Below are 21,502 nucleotides of genomic sequence, written 5' to 3'. Positions count from 1 at the left end.
TATACTTGGGAAACAAAAATACACTATTAAATATACCATAAGGTTAACAGTTATCGGTATCACAGCTATATAGAACTCATTACACTTGTAATTTCTACATTTACAGCAAATTTTATAATCTTGTAACAGGTTTTATAAGTTTTAACTATACTGACAAGAATTAAGGAAATCCTTACATTTCTGATAGGTTTAGGAAGTAGTGTTAATGATTGTGATACTTAGTATCAAATATAGAGTAGACTTCAGTTCATGAATGTTTTGTTTGGGAACAGTTTGGTTGGGAAACAGAAGCATTTCACAATCTTTTTGCTTGCAAATGACATTGTGTGATCAACATGATCACTACCATCTTTTCTACACAAAGAAAAATGTGGCCATCTTTTCCAAAACCATAGAACAAATTGAGTTCATGAACTGAGATAGCACTGTACCAGTATATCTCATTTGTAAAATAACAAAATGCTTGTTTAATCAAGACCAATAGATGTAGACAAAGTTTACATGTCAGGACCAAATTTAAAGAGATGTCAAATTTTGATCATTGTAAATGTTTAAGGCCTAAGCTTATATAGTAGTATTAGAGAGAACACCCTTACTCACTTTGCCTGTATTAAACTTATGTAGTCGTTTTTTTTGGTTTTTAATTCTTTTTATTAAAAAAAATGATAAAGATGATACAGAATTTCAAAACAAGATGATAGGAAATTAACAATGGTTATTGTATGTAGTATTGCTGTCTTCACAATAGTTTCTCAAAAACTTATGTAGTTTGACTCTATAAAGTTAACTTTGAAGCTTTCTTAAAGTAATGTTCTTTACATATATACATACACATATATTGAAATACACTGTGTCAAACACTAAGATGATAGTAGTTTATTTAAACAATCATTAACTGAATATTGAAAACACATCATGGGTTAATATTTAAATACTATTTAACACTAAAACTCATGTTTTCACAACCCAAAAACTAATGATGAGAATACAAGAAACTTACTTTAGTAAAATATAGAATCTTTGTTTTTAAATCTAGTTTTGTAAGCTTAACTGAAAGGATCTCAGTAGTTTTATAAAACCATATTTTATAAGACACATAAAGCTCAACCTTTGAATTTCAGCCAAAACACTCTAGATGACCCATCATAACAGATAAAGCTTCCTTAAAATATATACATCATCTTTGACCATGAAAAATTTAAATTCTGGTACACAGACAATAGTACAGTTGGCATTTTAAAAACTAATTTTTTATCTTGTGTCCTCCTTACTTTTCTCTCATTGCTGAGACAAAATACTTGATGCCCCAAATAAGGGAAGGAGAGGCTTATTTAGCTTATAGTTTTTGGAGATTTCAGTCTACCTTCAGCTGGCACCAAGGCAGGGTGGCGTGGCTGAGGGGCAGCCATTCATGTTGGTCACAAGCCACAAGAGCGAAAAGGCAAAAGAGGGAAAAGCACGCCTCCCTGCCTCCTTATGGTGTAGGCTGGTTACCCGCCCATGGGCAAGTTGCAGCACTCACAACACAAATCCCAGTGCTAAACAACGAACCAATCACAAATGTTAAACTCAGCTGCCTGTATGATTACATGGGGCTATGGGGGGGCATTTAATAAACCACAGCATCTTGGTTACTTAAGAACCTGGATGGAAATATGTCACTAATTGTAAGCCATCTTTACTCTTTTCAAGTGCTTTAAACTACTAATGTTAACTACTGTTAAGCTATATGAAACACAATGATTTGATGTAATGTGTAACTGTTTATCTATAAGCCAATTTAAATAGAAATGTTGGAAGACACTGTACACTTAAAGTTGACACAGAAAAACACACATATTAACCTAAACAGTAGGTCACGTTTTCTAAATTTAAATAATTTCAACGGTACAGTGTAGGTATCTATAATGGTAATATTCATCATAGGGATTGTGTACTTGTATATAATATACCTTGATTTGTCTTTTTGCCCCTCGCATTTCCCTCCCCCCTTTCAAGTCCTATTCCCCCTCCTTAATTACGAAGCTGTGTTTACATTTTATCCTTCTTTTCTCGTTTTATTCTTTTTCCTTTTCTTCATCTCCCCTCCCTGCTCCCTAGTTCCCATTTCCTTTTGAAATATTTCTTCCCATTTCACCATATCACTTGTAAAACTTGGTTCTTATTTACACTTTCAGTTTGTAACACTAATGAGACAATTATGTGTCTTAGTTATTTTACTGAAGAGTATGGTGTCAAGGACCATCCATTATCAATATATGTCTCAAGTTTATCCTTCTTTGTGGCAGAGTCATACTCTATTATATTAAAAAGACACTTTTTAAAAATCCATTAATTGATTAGGGAGCATTTGAGTTGTTTCCAAGATTGAATATTACAAATTGTTTCACTATAAACGTGGATGCACATGTATGGTATGAGGCTTCTAATTCTTTGGGGAAAATACCAAGAAGGGAAATAACTGGGTAAAATGGGATAGCTAGTCTTAGTTCTTTGAGAATCCTCTGCACTGACTTCCACAGTCGTTGCACCAATCTGCACTCACAGCAACAGTGCAGAAGGTTTCATTTTCCCCCACAGACCCACCAACATTTGGTTTGCTTAATTTTTTGATAATAGCCATTCTTTCTGGAGTGAGATGGAATCTTTGTGTTGCCTTAATTTGCATCTCCCAAATGAGCAATGGTGTTGATCATTTTTTCATGTATTTAACTGTCATCTGTACTTTTTCCTCTGAGAAATGTGAATTCATCTCAGATGTCCATTAATGGATTGTGTCTTTGAATATAGGGGACCTGATTATTTTTAGTTCTTCCTATGTTTTAGATATCAACCCCTTGTCTGTGGAGAAAATTGCTGAAACTTTTTCATACTCAGGGTGTTGTATTTTCACTCTGTTGGTGATTTCTTTTATTGTACAAAAGCTTTTTAGTAAGATAGGATCCCAGTTATTGATTCTTTGTAGTATCTCCCACACAACTGGGTTTTGCTCACAGAATCACTGCTGACACCTATATATTCAAGAGTTTAACTATTTCCTGTTCAGCATATTTATTGTTTCTGTTTTACTATTTAGATCTTTGATCCATTTTCATTTTAATTTAGTGGATGGTAATAGACATTGGTGGAGTTTCAGTCTTCAGCATGTGGAAAGCCAGTTTTCCAGCACCATTTATTGAAAAGGTTATCTTTCTTCCAGTGAATGCATTCTCCCCCCACCCTTGTCAAAAGAAAGGTAACCAACCATGTTAGGAGTTTATTCTGGATCTTAAAATCTATTCCACTGGCTCGCTGATGTGTTGGGGTTTTTGTTTTTGCTTTTGTTTGTGTTATTCTGCCAGTACCACACTGTTTATTTATCACAGTAATATTGTACTATAACTTCAAGTAAGGGACTGTAATGCTGCCTGACTTACATTTGTTGCCTAGAATTGTTTTTGCTGTTCTAGGTCTCTTTGGTTATAAATGAATTTTTGCATTTCCCCTTTGATTTTGTGAGGTATTTTGTTTGCAACTGCATTAAATCTGTATAACAATTTTGAGCATATGTTCATTTTCATTATGTTAGTTCTTCCTACCTAATATCAAGGAGTATCTCTCTATTTTTCTGATATCGTTTTTGAATTCTATCTCCTGAGTGCTATAGTTTTCAATGAAGAGATCTTTTAATTCGTTTGATAGATGTACTCCTGAATATTTAGCTTTTTGAAGCTATTGTAAAAGCATTGTTTCCCTAATTTCTCCCACTGTGAGTTTGTTATTTATAATACAAGAATGATATTGAATCTTGAGTGTTCACTTTTTGTTCAGCTACCTGCCATAATTTGGATATTGAATCCCTAAGTCTTTTTGTATCACTTTTGATGTCTTCTACATAGAATAACTGTTAGACCGGTGTCGCGAGGAGGACTCCAAGGGCCTCGCTCTCATGTAAAAACAAAGGGGTTTTTATTATTCCGTGTACACGGGGTCCTCCAAACAGGTGGAAAGGGAGAACCCTGAGTTGGGGCAAGGCTGGTGTTTTTAAGGATGAAAACCGCAAAGCAAGCGTGGTTACAGAAGCCAATCATAGCAGTTAGAGCAGAACAGTTGGTGATTTGTCCACTTGTGATTGGTCAGATCATGAGGGGCGACCAGTGGGTCAGAGTTGATTAACTGTCTTGTTTTGCACAGCTTATTTTTAGGTCACCTAGCTCCTGTGTGGCTTGGTTCTGACATACTTCCCAATCTTGATTAGGGTAGTCAGCAGACTTTATCTCTGAGTTTCCTGACATAATTACCTTACTTTAGCACCACAACCTTTCTATTTGTAGAGGGCAACAATGGTTAGCATATCAATTGGGTAAGATTTTACAATTCTTTACAGAAGAGAGCATTGATTAACATATCAATCTTTTACCCAGGGGAAAAGGAAGACACACATTTACAGTTACAGGTATTACTATGATATAAACGAAGCTATTTTTGTGAAGAATGTACAATCTAATACAATCTGATGCAATTAACACAATTTGTGATGGGGCTTCTGGATAGGGAAGACCCAGGATGTCAGGAGCTATTACCTCAGGCCTTTGTTTTATGGCCTTTAGGAATTTAAAACTTAACCTAGTTGGATTTGAAGGGAGAAGGGGAGGGGAAGCAGCAGATGGAACGAGCTTTCTTGGTCTCTTCATAACATGTCATCTACAAATAAAGGTAATTTAACTTCTTTCTTTCCTATCCTTGTTCCATTTATTCTTCTCTCTTGTCTAATTTGACTAATGCTTTCAGAACTCTATCGAAAAGGAGTGGTGATAGTGGATAGCACTGCCTTCTCTCTGATTTTAAAATGAAATTTTTCAGTTTTTGTCTACTTAGGATGATGTTGGCTCTTGGTTTTTCACACATGGCTTTTATTTTTGAGATAAAAATAACATATTCCAATTTTTCACAGGATTTTTGTCATGAATGTGTGTTTGACTTATTCAAAAAATTTTTCTGCATCTGTTGAGATGATAGTGTGAGTTTTGCATTTGATTCTGTTGATATGGTGTATTACCTTTATTGGTTTGTGTATGTCGAAGCATTCCTATCTTCCTGGGATGAATCCCATTTGGTAATGGTTTATAATCTTCTTGATTATGTCCTACATTGTTTGCTGGAAGTCTGTTGAGGATTTTGCAACTATGTTCATTACAGAGCTTCGGAAGGCAACTGAGACTCCATCTTGTTTCTTAGACTTCATTTTATTTTGTAGTTACACATAAGCTGAACTATGTCCCTCATTCCTGAGAGCCTCCACCCTTAGTGGTCATAAAACGATAAAAAGGGAGCCAAACAGTTTTACCACACAATGGTCATGATAGCACTTGCCTGCATCCCAATTGGTTAATGACTCAAATGTTCAAGAAGGTCCTTTAACACTCCTGTGAGACTTAAGAACAGTGCTACGGTTTCCATGGTAACTGAGGAATTTACAAATTCCAAGAAAGGTGATAAGGTCACCATGGTTACTGGAAAAATATAAAAATTTCTAGAGAACAAAGACTGTGTGTGTGTGCATCATGGCATATTATTGACCATAGCACTCAGCTAGCACAATAATACTTGCCTGTTTCTCAATTCTTGTCCTTCTGTGTATATTTTCTTGCTAATTTTGCTGCAATAGGATTTGCCTGTAGTGATCATTTTTCATTGAGTCTTTCTCTGGTTTTTGTATCAGGGTAATACTTGCTTCCAGGAAGAAGTTAGGAAGTATTTCTTCCCTCTCTATTTCATTAAAGAGTTTGAGGAGTAATGGCATTAAGTCTTACCTAAATGCCCTTTATAATTCAGAAGTGAATCTATCAGGACCTGGGCTTTTCTTTGTAGGTGGGTTTTAATGCATTTTCCATTTCACTAACTGATATTGGGTTATTTAGAAATTTTACATCTTCTTGATTCAATTTTCTTTATTCATCTAGGAATCTGTCCATTTCTCCTGTTTTCCATCCTATTAAAGATTCTTGAAGTATATATTGATGATCTTCTTACTTGCTACAGGCTCCATAATGATTTTAATCTTTTTCATTGCCAAACGAATGAATTTAAATCTTTTCATTCCTTTTTTGACACATTTAGCTAAGGGTTTATCAATTTTATGTAAACTTCCAAAGTACCCATTCTTTAATACATTGATTCTTTGCATTGCTTTCTGAGACTCAATAGCATTAATGTCTGCTTAGGTCATTATAATTTCCTCTGTTGAATGAGCTTTTGGCTAGACTTGCTCTTCTATTTCTACAAGCTTGAAGGGCCAAATTTGAGAGTTTATATGAGCTCCTTTTGTTTTCCTCATATGAGAATTCATTGCTGTATGTTTCCCTCTTAGGACTGATTTCTCTGTGTCCTGCAGGTTCTAGTGAACTGTATCTGCATTTTTAATTGCAAGTATTGCTTAATTGCTTCTTTAATTTCATCTGTGCCCCATTGGCTGTTCAGTAAGCCTTTTTATTTATAAATTTTTGATGTGTTTATGGACTTTTTGTGGTTACTTTGTCATTAATTTCCAAATTCATTACACTATGGTCAGATAATATGCATGGGATAATTTTGATTTACTTGCACTTATTTAAGCATTTTGTATGGTCTAGTATATGGTCTAATTTAGAGAATGTCCCATGTACAGCTCAGAAAAGCAGTATCCTGATGATTTGTGGAACACTCTGTAAACATTTACTAAGTTCATTTGTTCATAGATTTGGTTCACTTCTGATGTTTCTTTACTGATTATTTTTTGTCTGATTGATCTCTCTGTTTGTGATAGTGGTGTACTGAGGTCTCCAATTACAGCTGGATTATTGTTTATCTGAGTTTTTACATCTATTAATATTTGTTTTACATACATATGTACTCTCATATTTGGTAAATACACATTTATGTTTGTTATCTCTTCCTTTAGAAGTTTTCCCCTAACATGTAATGATGTTCTTTATTTCTTTGAATCATTATTGATGTGAAGTTTACATTGTATGCAAAGAGTATAAGTGTCCCTGCTTTTTCCAGGGTTCCTGTTGAACATGGTTCTGTTTTTCATCCTCCAAATTACAGGTTATGCATTTCTTTTTCTTCTTTCTTCTTTTTTATTTAAAGAGAAAAAAGGAAAAAAACAAAGCAGTAAAAGGGTACAAGTAATACAGAATTTCAAGAAAAAAATACAGTAAGAAATCACTAGTTAATAGGTTACCTATTGTCATCTTAGAAACAGTTGTTCAAATTACAAAATTAAAGCATACAAAGTGGACATTCATACAGTGAGATTGCAGACAGTTCTGTTCAATGATCCAACAAAAACTCAGTAATATGGTTTTCTATCCTACACACTTAAATATACATGCCGTTAGCATTTCTTTTTCAGCTAAATGAATTTCTTGTACATATCATGTCATTGGATCTTGTTTTGTGATCCATTCTGCCAGACTGTTTCTTTTGGTTTGTGAATTCAGACCATTTAACTGGCTGCTTGTAATTGATACGTATTATTTTATCATTGTCATACAACTCTCCTAGAGTTGAATCCCTGAATTTCCAGTTTGTTTAATTGCTTGCCCTTAATGTTGGTATCTTTTCATTGGGATTCTTAGATATGTGTTCATTTTTAATCTCTGTCTAGAGTATGTTTAAATACACTTTGTAGAACTGGTTCAGTTCTTAAGTTCTTCACAGTCACAGAAGTACCTTATTTCTCTATTAATTGTGACAGAATTTTTTGCAGTGTACATCAACTCAGTTGCAAGTTACAGTCTTTCAGGAATTGAAGTACTTCACTCCAGCTCCACTTGACTTGAAGACTTGGGGTGAGAACTCTACTGTGACTGGTTTTCCTATATAGGTAATCTTTCTTCTAACAACTTTTGAAATTCTGTACTTGCTTAGTCAATCTCCAGAAATACAGTCCTGGTTTGGTTCTGTCAGAGGGACAGTAGCTTGTCCAGGATGATACTCTTTTCTTCTGCAGCACATTGTTCATTAATATATCTCTTAACCACTACTAGGAGTGCTGTTCATCTGTGGTAAGGCAATTGACCAAGATGTCTTAGGTACTGTACATTTGTCATTGCTGAGATAAAATATCCAGTACCCACAAGTCAAAAGTAGAAAGATTTATTTTACTTCACTGTATGTAGAGTTTTGAGTCCATCGTCAGCTCTCTCCAATGCAGGGTGGCATCATGGGGGGGGGGGCTGTAGGTCTTAAAGAACTTAAATCTGCCTAAAGGGTATTGGGAGGTGACTGGGGAACAATGGGTTGCTTCAGGGGAGCAATGCGCTGATGAAGTTTCTGAATCATTTGAAAAGGGTGAGACTGATTTACTGGTCTGAGGATTATAAGGAGGAGATTGAGCAGACCTCCACTGTGCTTGCTTTCATTAAACAGGTGATAGAGACCCATATCCTGCTGAGAGACCCTTGGGCTTTTGAGGATGGAGTAATAAGTGATACAATTTATTCTTTGATGCCTCTTAAAGTACCACTTATCTTGGATCTTTAAAGAGTGATGGCTTCTGACAAACACCCATAGAGGCTTGAACATTGGGTATTTTATAACACATTCCTTGCTCTATGCAGAAAAAGTCTACCTGAGAAACCGTAATGTAATTTAGACTGCCATTTTGAATGTACTTCTCACAGTTTCCAATTTCATGCTGGATCCAGACAGTACTGGAATAAAATATAAGTTGCATTTTTGCAGATTGTCAGGGTCAAATTCTTTGCAACTTTTGAGGATACAGCTTAATGTAGAGGTCGGTAGAATCTGAAGGGTATTTTCCATTGCATTTCCCTTACTCCTCACAAAGCATATGAGAGCAAGAGAGAATACTAGGTCTGTGATCCTGCTGAGGGCAAGCAAAGAAAGCCCAGATTCACTGCCAGACTCTAGGAGAATTTCAAAGAAGTTCTGAAGCCAATACTCCTCAAACTATTCAATGAAAATGAAAGGGAAACTGTACTCCCTAGATCATTCCTGGAAGCAGCCAGTACCTTGATTCCAACTCAGAAAAGGACTCAAACCAAAAAAAAGCACTGCTGATTGAGCTCTTTAATGAACAGAGATACAGCAATCCTCAGTGAGATATTGGCAAATAGAATGCAGCAAATCATCAAGAAGATCATACATCATCACCAAGTAGGTTTCATTTCAAGGATGCAGGGATGGTTCACCACACACAAATTCATAAATGTAATGTACCACATAAAAAAGCAAGGATAAAAATCAAGTGATTATCTCAACAAATGCAGAAAAAAACATTTGAAAAACCCAAAATTCATTCACAAAAAAGCCTTGAAGAAGGTAGGTACAAAAGATCTTTACAGCAGACATCAAGGTGTGACTGTCATCACATAAGAACAAGTTGGTTAACCACCAGATTTTATGCTTAAACTATGACCAAAATACTGAGTAATATCCTGAATGCTGGCCATTTGTGCATGTAAACAAAGACTGCAATGTCAGAAAAGCCTGTGTAAGTATATGTAAACGCCAATCTGGGCCCACATATGTGTGTTTGTAAAAATGATTTTAGTCATTGCTTTTTGCAGTTGCTGCAATTATTGCTATCAAAATGGCCTCCCCAAAGTTAGAAAAGAATCTATGGAAGGAATGGAATGTACAGAAAGCAATCCCAATCAAATAGAAGAAGGAAATGTTAGAGAAATATGGGAATGGCATTCGTGTGAATGTTGTCACTAATATGTACAGCATGCCAAAATACAATATCTCGACAATATTACAGAGAAAACATTGTATAAGGGAGGTAGTGCTGCAAAAGATATTAATCAATTAGTAAGACACTATCAGCAGTGTTAAATGAGGTAGAAAGGTTATTATTTGTGTGGATAAACTAACGGCAGATGACACATTATAGCCTATCTGAGCCTATAATTTGTGAAAAATCTCTGGCTAGGAATGCAGATCTCATAAATGATAATCCATCTATGAGTGATTGTAGTGAAATATTTCATGTCAGTAAGGTCACACATTTAAAGTGAGAACTGGTGTTCGTTGTGTAACTAGGCACGGGGAGGCAGACATTGCTGGTCAAACAGCTACTGAAAATCACATACACCACTTCAAAATGTTTTTTTTTTATTTAAAAGAAAAAGAGAAAAAAAAGCAGAAAAACACAAAGCAGTGTAATGATACAAGTAATACAGAACTACAAAAAAAAAAAAAAAATAAACTATCACCAGTTAGTGGATTACACACTATCATCTTAGAAACGTTGTTTCAGGTCACAGGATCAAAGCATACAAAGTGAACATTCAAACAGTGAACACAACTATTTGCAGTGAGACTGCAAATAGTTGTGTTCAGTAATCCAATCAAAAATATTAATATGGTAATCTATTTAACACACCTAAACACTCTTGCTTTTGTATCCTTTAGGGCACTTTTTTCCCCTCCCTTTATTACAACAAAATTTACACATTTTGGGTTTTATTGCTCCCTTAAATCTTATTACTTTTTTTGTAAGAGAATAAAATCAAGCATGATAAAACAAAGCTCTCAGTCAAAACTAAGGATAGACATAGCACATGATGTTAAAACAGAGTACAAGGTTATCAACAATGGTTACCTTAATGCCTCTTGCTTCCTTAAGAAGAATTGTCTATCTCATTAGATATTATAAAGTTGAACAAAAGAGTAGAGAACAAGACCAATAAAACCTAAATATTGTAAATCTTACAGAACCTCAAAAGAGGATAATAGTCAACCAGAATGGGCATCATAGTGAATCTTATTGACTTTAAAGTGGTTGCCTATACTCTGATACTTGATACTTTCATACAGAGCAGAATAGAGGGTAATCAGTCAAAGCAAGATAACAGGGGTATTACAGGAATTCAAGTTAATAGGAAATAAAAAAAGTTACTATAATATATCCCGATAGTTTTTTTTATTTTTCCCCTTTAGTTTAAAAAAGAAATTTAAAAAATTAAATACTTTTTAATGAATAAGGGAGAGGTTGATATAAAAGGGGGCATAACAACATAACAATACAGGTTAAAGCATGACAGTTTCAGCAACCTAGTGCTTCACCACCAAATAACCCGACTTAATAGTAGTTACTATAGTGTCTTTTTCCTTGAAATATTTGAATATAACTTCATATGCTATAGCATCAAACATACCAAGACAGTGTAACACCATTCAAGTGATGAAAGCATTATAGAGTATTTAGAACCAGCTAACAGAAAAATGAACAATGGTTTCTATATTGTCTCTTTGCCTATAACAATTTTTATTTATACTACCACATAGGATAAAATCCAGCAAGATACAACATGATAAAATCAATGGAGACAGAAGAGTCATAGTTTGGTGTGGCTTCAAAACAAGATGGTATTAAATCAGCACTAGCTACTATGAAGTCTTGTTTCTTCAAAATAGCTGTTCATTGCATCACAGGCCATAATGTCAAACAGCCCAAATTAAAGCCATTCCAGTTAATGAGTGAAAACTTTATAAGGCTTCAAGGCCACATAATGGGGAATCATGGTTACCACATACTTTTATATATTTGAATCATTTCTTACACTAGGGAAATTATTCAGTGTTCAAAGATGCAAGTTTGATTTATTTCACTTATGAGTATGGTTTCAAGCTGCGCCCATTTATTGATAAATACCTCAATGTGATCCTTCTTTATAGCTGAGTAGTACTCCATTGTATAGAAATACCACAACTTTGTTATCCATTCCTCAGTTGATGGACGTTTGGGTTGTTTCCAGGATCTAGCGATTACAAATTGTGCTGCTATAAACATAGTTGCGCATATGTCACTATTGTATGATGCTTTCAGTTCTTCTGGGAATATGCCTAGAAGTGGAATAGCTGAAACAAATGGGACTTCCAATCCCAGGTTTTGAGAAATCTCCAGACTGACCTCCACAAAGGTTCTACCAGTCTACACTCCCACCAACAGTGTAGGGGAGTTCCTTTTTCCCCGCAGCCTCTCTAGCACTTGTCGTTGTTGGTTTTCTTGATCCTAGCCATTCTTTCAGGAGTGAGATGGAATCTCAGTGTGGTTTTAATTTGCATTTCCCTAATGACCAGTGATGCCGAACATTTTTTCATGTATTTATTTGCCATTTGTATTTCTTCCTCTGAGAAATGTGTATTCATTTCAGATACCCACTTTTGGATTGTGTCTTTGAATTTTGAGGGTCTAAGTTTTTTAAATTCTTTATATGTTTTAGACAAAAGTCCCTTGTCTGAGGGGGAGTTCACTAAGATCTTTTCCCAGTTTGTGGGTTTTCTTTTCAGTATACTGGAGATTTTTTCTGACATGCAGAAACTTTTTAATAAGATGTGGTCCCAGTTACTGATTGTGGGAAATATTTCCCGTGCAGTTTGAGTCCTGTTCATGAATTCTCTACCTACCCCTATGTCTTCAAGGCTTCTAACTAATTTATCTTCCAATAGATTATTGTTTTTGTCTTAATATTCAGATCTTTGATCCATATAGATTTTAATTTAGTACATGGTGATAGACATGGGTCGAGTTTTAGTTTTCAGCAAATGGAGAGCCAGTTTTTCCAGCACCATTTATTAAAGAGACTACCGTTTTTCCAGTGAACCTGCTTGGCTCCTTCATCAAAGATAAGGTGGTTGAGTGTGGTTGTAGTTGTGGTTGTATCTTCTAATCTATTCCATTGATCCTGTACTCTGTTTTCATTCCAGTACCGTATTGATTTTACTACTGTTGCTTTGTAGTATAACTTCAAGTCAGGGATTGTTATGCCTCCTGCCTTGCCTTTGCTGCTTAGAATTGCCTTTGATATTCTAGGTCTCTTCTGGTTCCAGATGAATTTTAGGAGTGATTTCTCTAGATCTATAAGGTATGTTGATGGTATTTTTATTGGGATTGCATTGAATCTGTATAACAGTTTTGGGAGAATGGCCATTTTCACAATGTTTATTCTTCCTATCCATGAACATGGGATGTCTTTCCATTTTCTGAGATCATCTTCAATTTCTTCTTTCAGGGCATTATAATTTTCCCTGTATAGGTGTTTCACTTCTTTCGTAAGAGTAATTCCTACATATTTCATTTTTTTGCTTGCCAGTGTGAAGAGTGTGGCTTCTCTTATTTCTCTCTCTGTGATTTTTTGTTAGTGTATAGGAATGCTTTTGATTTCTGAGTATTGATTTTGTATCCAGCTACATTACTGAACTTATTTATTGTACCTAAGAGTCTTTCAATGGAGTTTAGGGGGGTCTTCTATGTAGAGTATCGTGTCGTCTGCAAACAATCACAATTTAAATTCTTCTTTTCCTATCTTTACCCCTTTTATTTTTCTTTCTTGTCTAATTGCTCTGGCTAGCACTTCCAATACTATATTAAATAGGAGAGGTGATAAAGGACATCCTTGTCTTGTGCCTGATTTTAAAGTAAAGGCTTTCAATTTTTGGCCATTTAGTATGATACTGGCTGTTGGTTTGTCGTAGATGGCCTTTATTATACTGAGGTAAAGACCATCTATTCCAAATTTTCTGTAAAGTTCTTAACATGAATGAATGTTGGATCTTATCCAAGGCTTTTTCTGCATCTGTAGAAATGATCATGTGATTCTTACTATTGGCTTTATTGATATGGTGGATTACATTTTTGATTTATGTATGTTGAACCATCCCTGCATGCCTGGGATGAATCCCACTTGGTCCTGGTGTATAATCTTCTTGATGATTTGCTGCATCCTATTTGCCAATATTTTATTGAGGATTTTTGCATCTGTGTTCATTAGGGAGATTGGTCTGTAGTTCTCTTTTTCAGTTGGGTCTTTCTCAGGTTTTGGTACTAGAGTAATATTTGCTTCCAGGAATGACTTGTGAAGGATTGCTTCCCTTTCTTTTTCATTGAAGAGTTTTAGGAGTATGGGCATTAGGTCCTCTTTTTATTTCTTGTAGAATTTTGCAGTGAATCCATCTGGGCCTGGGCTCTTCTTTGTAGGTAATGAATTAATTACATGTTCAATTTCATTGATAGAGAGGGGGTTATTCATCAGTTTTACATCCTCTTGATCTAGCTTTGGTATTTCATATGTTTCTAAGAATTTGTCTATTTCTTCTGTGTTATCAAACCTTTGAGAGTAGAGGTTTTCGAAATAGGTGTTGATGATCTTCTGTATTTCTACTGAATCTGTAGTGACTTCACCTTTTTCATTTCTTATTGCATGAATTTGCACTCTTTCTTCCCTTTTTAAATAAGGTTGGCTAGGGGCTTATCAATTTTATTTATTCTTTCAAAGAACCAACTTTTTGATTCATTGATTCTTTGAATTGTTTTCTTAGTCTCTATTGCGTTGATTTCTGCTCTAATTTTTATAATTTCCTCCCTTCTTTTGGCTTTGGGATTGACTTGCTCTTCTTTTTCTAGCTGTTTGATGTGTAGCATCATGTTGTTTATTCGTATTCTTTGTGTTTTCCTGATGTGGGATCTCAGTGCAATAAATTTTCCTCGGAGGATGGCTTTCATTGTATCCCACAGATTCTGGTAAGTTGTATCTGTATTTTTATTTGTTTGTAGGTATTGCTTAATTTCTTTTTTAATTTCCTCTGTGACCCACTAATTACTCAAGAGTGTGTTATTCAGTTTCCAGGTGTTTGTGGGATTTTTGCACTATCTTTTGTTGTTAATTACTAATTTCATAACGCTATAGTCCTATAGCATGCAAGGGATAATTTCTACTCTTTTGCCTTTATTTAAATATGTTCTGTGAGTTAATATATGGTCTATTTTAGAGAATGACCCATGTACTGCTGAGAAGAATGTTTATTCTGTTGTTGTTGGGTAGAATACTCTGTATGTGTCTATTCAGTCCATTTGTTCACAGGCGCAATTCAGTTCTTTTATTTCTTTGTTGATTTTCTGCTTGGTTGATCTGTCCATTGGTATCAATGGTATGTTAAGATCTCCTGTTAGAATTGTGTTACTGTTGATTTGGTTTTCCATTTCTGTTGGTACTTATTTTATATAACTGGGTGCTCTGGAGTTTGGTGCATATATATTTAATATAGTTATCTCTTCCTCTTGGAGGTTTCCCCTAACCAGTGTGTAGTGACATTCTTTATCCCTTCTGATCATTATTGGCTTGAAGTTGACCTTGTCTGCAAGCAGAATGGCTACACCGCTTTTTTTTTTGGGGGGGGGGGTTCCTGTTGCATGAAGTATTGTTTTCCATCCTTTGACTTTCAGTCTGTGAATATCCTTTTTGGCTAGATGGGTTTCTTGTATGCAGAATATGGTTGGATTTTGTTTCTCGATCCAATCTGCCAGTCTGTTTCTTTTAATTGGTGTATTGAGACCATTTACATTAACATTTAGAACTGTTATACATTGGTTTATTGTTGACATATTATCTTTCTGCTGTTGCATGTTTATCTATCTGCTCTGTTCAACTGTCTGCTTTGTTTAGTGGTTTTTTTCCTAAATGTATCTAGGCTGTCTTTCAGTACTCTTTGCATGGTTGGCTTGGTGATCATGAAGTTTTTCAGCTGATCTTTGTCATGGAAGTATCTTATTTCTCTATCGAATTTGAAGGACAGTTTTGCAGGGTACATCAGCCTAGGTTGGAAATCATTTTCCTTAGGATCTGAAATACATCACTCCATTCTCTTCTTGACTTTATTGTTTGTGCTGAGAGGTTTGCTGTGATTCTGATAGGTTTTCCTTTATCGGTCATCTGTCTTTTCTCTCTGAAAGCCTTTAATATTCTATTCTTTTGTTCGATTTCTGGGATTGTCATTATTATATGTCTGGGTGTAGATTTATTTTGGTTATGAATATTTGAAGTTCTATATGCTTCATTGATCTTGATATCAGTTTCTAATCTCGTGTTTGGGAAATTTTTAGCTATTACTTCTCTAAATATCCTTTTGACATCCTTTATGTTGTCCCCTTCTTTTTCATTTATCCCTATGAACCTTATGGTGTTCCTCTTTGTGTCGTCCTGTAGGTGTTGAATTGTCATTTCCTGATTTCTTGTTATTTTTAAAAGATCTTTTCTTTCCTGTTCACTGGCTGCAATCTTGTCTTTGAGGTCTGAGATTCTATCTTCACATTCATTGAGGCGGTTTTTACAACTTTCAATAGAGTTTTTGATTTCTTGTATATCTCTTTGTATCTGTTTTATGTATTCTGTTTGTTTCCTTTATTGTTCATCCAGGGATTCCATCCTTTTGTTTAGTTCCTGCAATTTGTTAACTGCATCTTCTTTAGCTATGTTTAGCATCTGCTTCATTTCTTTTATCATTTCTTCTTTTATCTGAGAGATTATTTCTAGTTTGTATTCCTTTAAGGCTTCCCATACTTGCTTCTTAATTTCAGTTACCATTATTTCAGGTATTTCAGTTATGTGGCATGTTTTTTCTTCTATGCACATGGCTCCTAGTCCTTCTTGGGATAGGCTGGATGTTTGAGATTGCATTTTAGTCTTTCGTTTTGTCATTTTCCTGTATTTTGGAGCTTCAAGTGTTGTTCCAGGTGTGGGAGAGAGTTCTGCCAACTTGGGATGGGGTTCCTTCGAAGGCCCCACTCACAGGACCCGACAGGGGACCATGGCCTGTTCCCCAGGCCAGGAAGAGTGTCCCCTCAAGCTGGGAGGGATTCCCAGCCCCCTCTGCTCCTCTCACAGGTCCGGTAGGTCAGGAACTGGACCGGTCCCCAGGTCAGGAAGGAAGTTCTCGCAGGCTGGGCAGAACTCCTAGCCGCCACTGTTACAGTCACTGATCTGGCCTGGTCCCCTGTCCTGTAGGGAACTGGCCTGATCCCCAGTTCAGGGAGAAAGTTCCCGAAGGCTGGGCTGGACTCCCAGCCACTGCTGCTACAGTCACTAATCCGGCCTGGTCCCCAGTCTGGTTGGGAACCGGCCTGGTTCGCAGGCTGGGCTGGACTCCCTGCTGCTGCCGCTATAGTCACTGACCTGGCCTGGTCTCTGGTCTGGTAAGGAACTGGCCTGGTCCCCAGGAGAAACTTGCCTCACCACTTCAAAAGGTTGATGCAGAGAAATGGTTTTCACTTCCATCAAGCTTTCCACTGCAATGAAACTGTCTTTTTCTGGAAGAAAATGCCCAGGAGAACAAACATTACCCAGGAAGAGGAAAATGTGCCATGCCACAGGCCTGTGAATGAGAGGCTAATCTTATTCCTATGTGTCAATGTTCCCATGGTGAAATCAAGATAAAAACTTTCTCTTTTTTTAATCACTCTGTGTCACTAAAAGTGTTCAGAAAACATAAAATCTTGAAGAATAGGCTAGGGGTAATATGAAGATCTAACAGACAATCCTAAGTAACAAGAGTACTTTTACTTGATTGGATCAAGGAGGCTTTCTGTCCTACTGTTAAGAAATAAAAGAAATACCCACACTCCCACCAAAGGTGGAGAAACATTCCATTTTCCACAAAGCCCCAGCCACATTTGTTACTGGTTGATGTCTTGATGGCAACCATTCCTTCTGGAGTGAATTGAATATCAGTGTTGTTTTAATTTGTATTTCTCGAAAGACCAGCAGTGTTGAACAAAATGCTATTGGAATTAAGAAAGTAAGATTACAAGTTTGAGCTCAGCCAGGGCAACTTGGAGAGACTCTCAATATGTACATGAATGAATAAAAATAGAGGGCTAGAGATATCTAGGGGTATAAGTCAATGGAAAGGCCTTGGGTTCAATCTCCAGAAAACAAAATAACACAGTCATTTACAGTAAGCATTATGCTGGAAGCCAGCTTGGTTTAACTGCAGTGTTCTTTCTCTCCTCAAATCTAGCTAGTACTTCTGGTGTTGCTTGGTTGCCTCTGACATACCTTGAAAATCAATCATATACCTTTTACAGAAAACAAGCTTCCTTTAAAACAGTACCACACAAAATTAATATGAACTCATTTATACTGGCAGTTTATTTGCTGCAAAGACACTGTTGTGATCATATAACCAGTTATTCACTAATTTTCTGTAGGGTCCATCAGAAAGAACTGGGCCAAGACTCAAGAGAATTTCCCTTCTGTTCCCACTTATACTACTTTTACTTACTTTACTGTCAAGTCATTTAGTGTCTCTGAATGTGCTGTTTCCTTAATTTTTTTATTTTAAGGAGGATAAAACCAAGATTAATAAAAGCAGAATAAAGGCAATCAAAACAAACCAGTGTAAGTGATGCAGGACTTCAAAACATTATAGAATCAACAATAGTTACCATAATGCCTTTTGATGTCTTGAAAATAATAAAAATCAAACAGAACAAAATAGAATAGAAACAATAAATACAAAACAAAGAATACAATAAAGGACTTCAAAACAAACCAATACTAAATCCAAATTGCTACCTCAATATATCTTCTTATCTTTGAAATAACTGCTCATGCCTTTGGATTTAACATAATCAAGAAAGACAAAAGAGAATAAAACCCAACCCAACAAAACAATGAAAAGTAAACCCTAAGGAATCAGTGATGACTACAATTCTCAGAAAGAGATCCCTCTGCCCCAGATGCCACATTGTGTGCCATTATCTTCTGAACTGATGATCAGACCACTGGCCCTAGAACTACAAGGTCATAGAAACACCGAAGCACCCCAGGCATCCAAATGCATTTCACCTCCATAGCTATCACAGCATGTGTTTCTCCAGATCAGCGAGTCCCTTAATGGGGCGGGGGGGGGGGCTTTTTCTTTGCCAGCCCATGCACCAGAAGGGGCTAGGGTCAATCTGTTCCCAGTCCAGTAGTGGCCTATGCATGACACTGGTTCCCAGATGAGGTTTCCTTCCTGGTGTAGGCCTTATTTTCTCTCTCTCTCTCTCTCTCTCTCTCTCTCTCTCTCTCTGGTCTGCAAATGGCACTGATTGACAGAGAAAGGCTTGGGTCTGGCTGTCACCAGTCTGCAGATGGCTCACACCTCGTTCCCAGACGGGGTGTGTTTCCTGGTGTGGCCTTGTTCTCTGTTTCCTTAATTCTGAGAAGAAATGTCTAGCCAAATTACACTTCACACAGGAAAGTAGATGCAGGGAAGAAATTTTTCTAGTATACAGTCTAGTTTTATTTATTTATTTACCTACTAACTTATGTACTTGCTTATTTTTATATTTACTTGTTTCATTTTATCAGATTTTATTGGTGCATTTTATTTGATCACATTCATCATAGAGATTTTGCACCCATGTGCAAGTTTTCTTTGGTTCATTTTAACAGAGAATGTGAGCTACTGGTCTCTATGATCTCTGAGATTTGCTTTGCATACAGTTTTCCAAATGGGAAAGAAACACCACCACTGAAATGAGGATATTGAACTCCATTTGAAAGTACCAGACACTTAGAAGTAGTCACTAAATAGATGGCTGAAGAGAGTGCTGCTAAATGATAGGGTATCTGTGAGAATTATAATGCCAAAGGTTCAATCTGATTATTTGACTTGGTAGACTTGGGCCTGAGGATAGGATCTTATCAATAAATAAAAATATTTTTGGGACAACACTGCTTTAAGGTATGTAGTCACAATCTCATAGTGACAGTCAAGTGAAGTAACTATTATGTCATAATACTTGTTGGTATGGCAACAGTAATGACCTAACAGCACACAAGAAATGTCTCTTCAATGTCCCTGAACCACTTGCAAAAGGACTTTACCAGCAAGTAGACCTGGAAACCACACATGTCTTATGAGAGTTATCAGATGGTAGAAGGGGCTAAAAAATCACATAACGTGGAATTGTAATTTTGGGGAATGAAAACAATGAATGTTTTTAGGTAAACTTTAAGAAGTTAATGATAAAGCTCTATATGTTTTATTCTGAAGTGTCAATTAATATTATTATGCTGACTTGGGTAATGTAAACTTACAACTTGACTATACTTAGAATTCCTGCCTTATATTTTTAATCTAATTTCTGCCTGGTGCCATATGCTTCTAATTTTATATTTGTTAGAGCAGCAGTTACTTGTGTTTTTCTTAGAAAAGATCTCAGACTTCTGTATTGTCTGGACTTACAATGACAACAATGAAATTTACAGCTTCACTTTACTTTGAATTCTTCTTTTGTATATTTTCTTTTATGCCCAGTGATAGCAAATTTGTGAATTAACTCTCCTGGAGCAAGAAACAGGAACATATTTTCTGAGACAAACTCTTAAATATATATGTTGATACTGGCTCATAATTCCAATATCCAAAAGACCAAATGTTTTATGATATAATCTTCTGTCTTTTTTTATTTATTTGCAGGAAAAGGAGAAGAAACTCCAATGAAGATGATAACCACCATTCTCCACATTCCAAAAGCAGTAAGATTAACCTTGACTTGCAGGAGTCTCAGAATGTAAAGGTAGGAAGTATGATCAGATAGCCTCTCTATTTTATTCATTGCCTACATTAAATCCTTGTATTTGACCTCTGAAATGAGGAGCATTACACCACAAAATCATCACAATAGTATTCTTACTTCATTGTGGTGATTTTTGAACCAGAGATCTTATGCATGATACCAATGTGTTAGGAGAGGAGGGAAAGGAAACCACAAAAATTTGGTCAAACAAACAAAACAGGAGGTTTTTGGACATTTTCCCTTCACAAGTAGAGAGCTGTAATTTAATTCCCCTTATTTTTAGATGGAAAATATATATTGAAGCATGTAATAATATGTTATAGGCTAGAAGACGATTCTTGACTTCTAACTGAAAAAAGTGAAAGTGAAATTGAGGGGCAGTGTCACAATGTTTTGTGAAACTATAGTGGTGTTGAATTGTATATCTTGAATTTTAACTTCAGGAAACACCCCAAATGATTCATTTTCACTAGCATGGTATTGCTTTGCTGAAGGTATAACTTACTATAAGATTACTAGAGGAGCCTTGTAAAGTTGTTCTGGATAAATCTGGCTGGTTAATAAACAATGTTCACCTTTGCTTTCATGAGCAGCAGGCAAAAGAATTGTCAATTCACGTTGTCTTGCTAGAATCTGTAGAAAGGTAATTATAATTATAGAATCTAGACAGCTCCTTGGGTGGGTGAAAGGGATAAAATTTCCAAAGATGATACAATCTGTGGTGTATGCATTTTAAGAAACTTTGTATACAGAGCATATACACCATCCTAAGCAGTTTGAAACTGCAACAGAATATTGCGGTCCTGCTGATTTATTGAAGATAAAAATGTCCACCTGTGCAGGTGATGATAACCTGTCAATCTTTCTTGTTTGTTTCCTCGTTCAAATTCCATTTACTGAGTTCAAACAAGGTGAGGTTGTGTATACTTAGACACTTACATAAGTTCTATCATCGATTGAATATTTTTTAGCTAGAAAACAACTTAGAACTGAATCTCTGGTCCAATTTCATGCTATGAAGGACACCAAGACACAAAAAGCATAGAATAGTTATGTCATCAATGCAGACAGGTTAATGCATTAACATCATTGCCTTGTTGATGGGGAAACTGTAATCAACAGCCAGATTAATTTGATATCATGCAGTTCATAAAATTCCTCATT

The 21,502-nt window shown here is 35.9% G+C and overlaps 1 protein-coding gene across 6 annotated transcripts in view; it reads left to right on the top strand.

Moving 5' to 3' along the window:
* LOC134475440 (protein VCF1-like) overlaps positions 1-21,502 on the top strand; it is a 161,006-nt gene that overhangs the window by 59,021 nt on the left and 80,483 nt on the right. For 5 of the 6 annotated variants that reach the window (XR_010046563.1, XR_010046559.1, XR_010046562.1 and 2 more), the window contains exon 2: positions 20,239-20,338. Coding sequence is in view for 1 of the 6 variants with exons in the window: in XM_063245983.1 (XP_063102053.1) it covers positions 19,741-19,763; positions 20,239-20,338 (123 nt within the window). In the remaining 5 variants the exon portion in view is untranslated. Of the gene's footprint in view, positions 1-19,566; positions 19,764-20,238; positions 20,339-21,502 lie in introns of those variants that run through there. The other variant, XM_063245983.1, reaches the window with a different exon arrangement.

Source organism: Cavia porcellus, unplaced genomic scaffold (genome assembly GCF_034190915.1).
Source record: "Cavia porcellus strain 051 isolate PalLab524CR breed Dunkin Hartley unplaced genomic scaffold, mCavPor4.1 scaffold_3, whole genome shotgun sequence".
NCBI classification, from domain to species: Eukaryota; Metazoa; Chordata; class Mammalia; order Rodentia; family Caviidae; genus Cavia; species Cavia porcellus.
The sequence above is the reverse complement of the archived record's forward strand: the minus strand, read 5'-3'. Positions and strand labels throughout refer to the sequence as shown.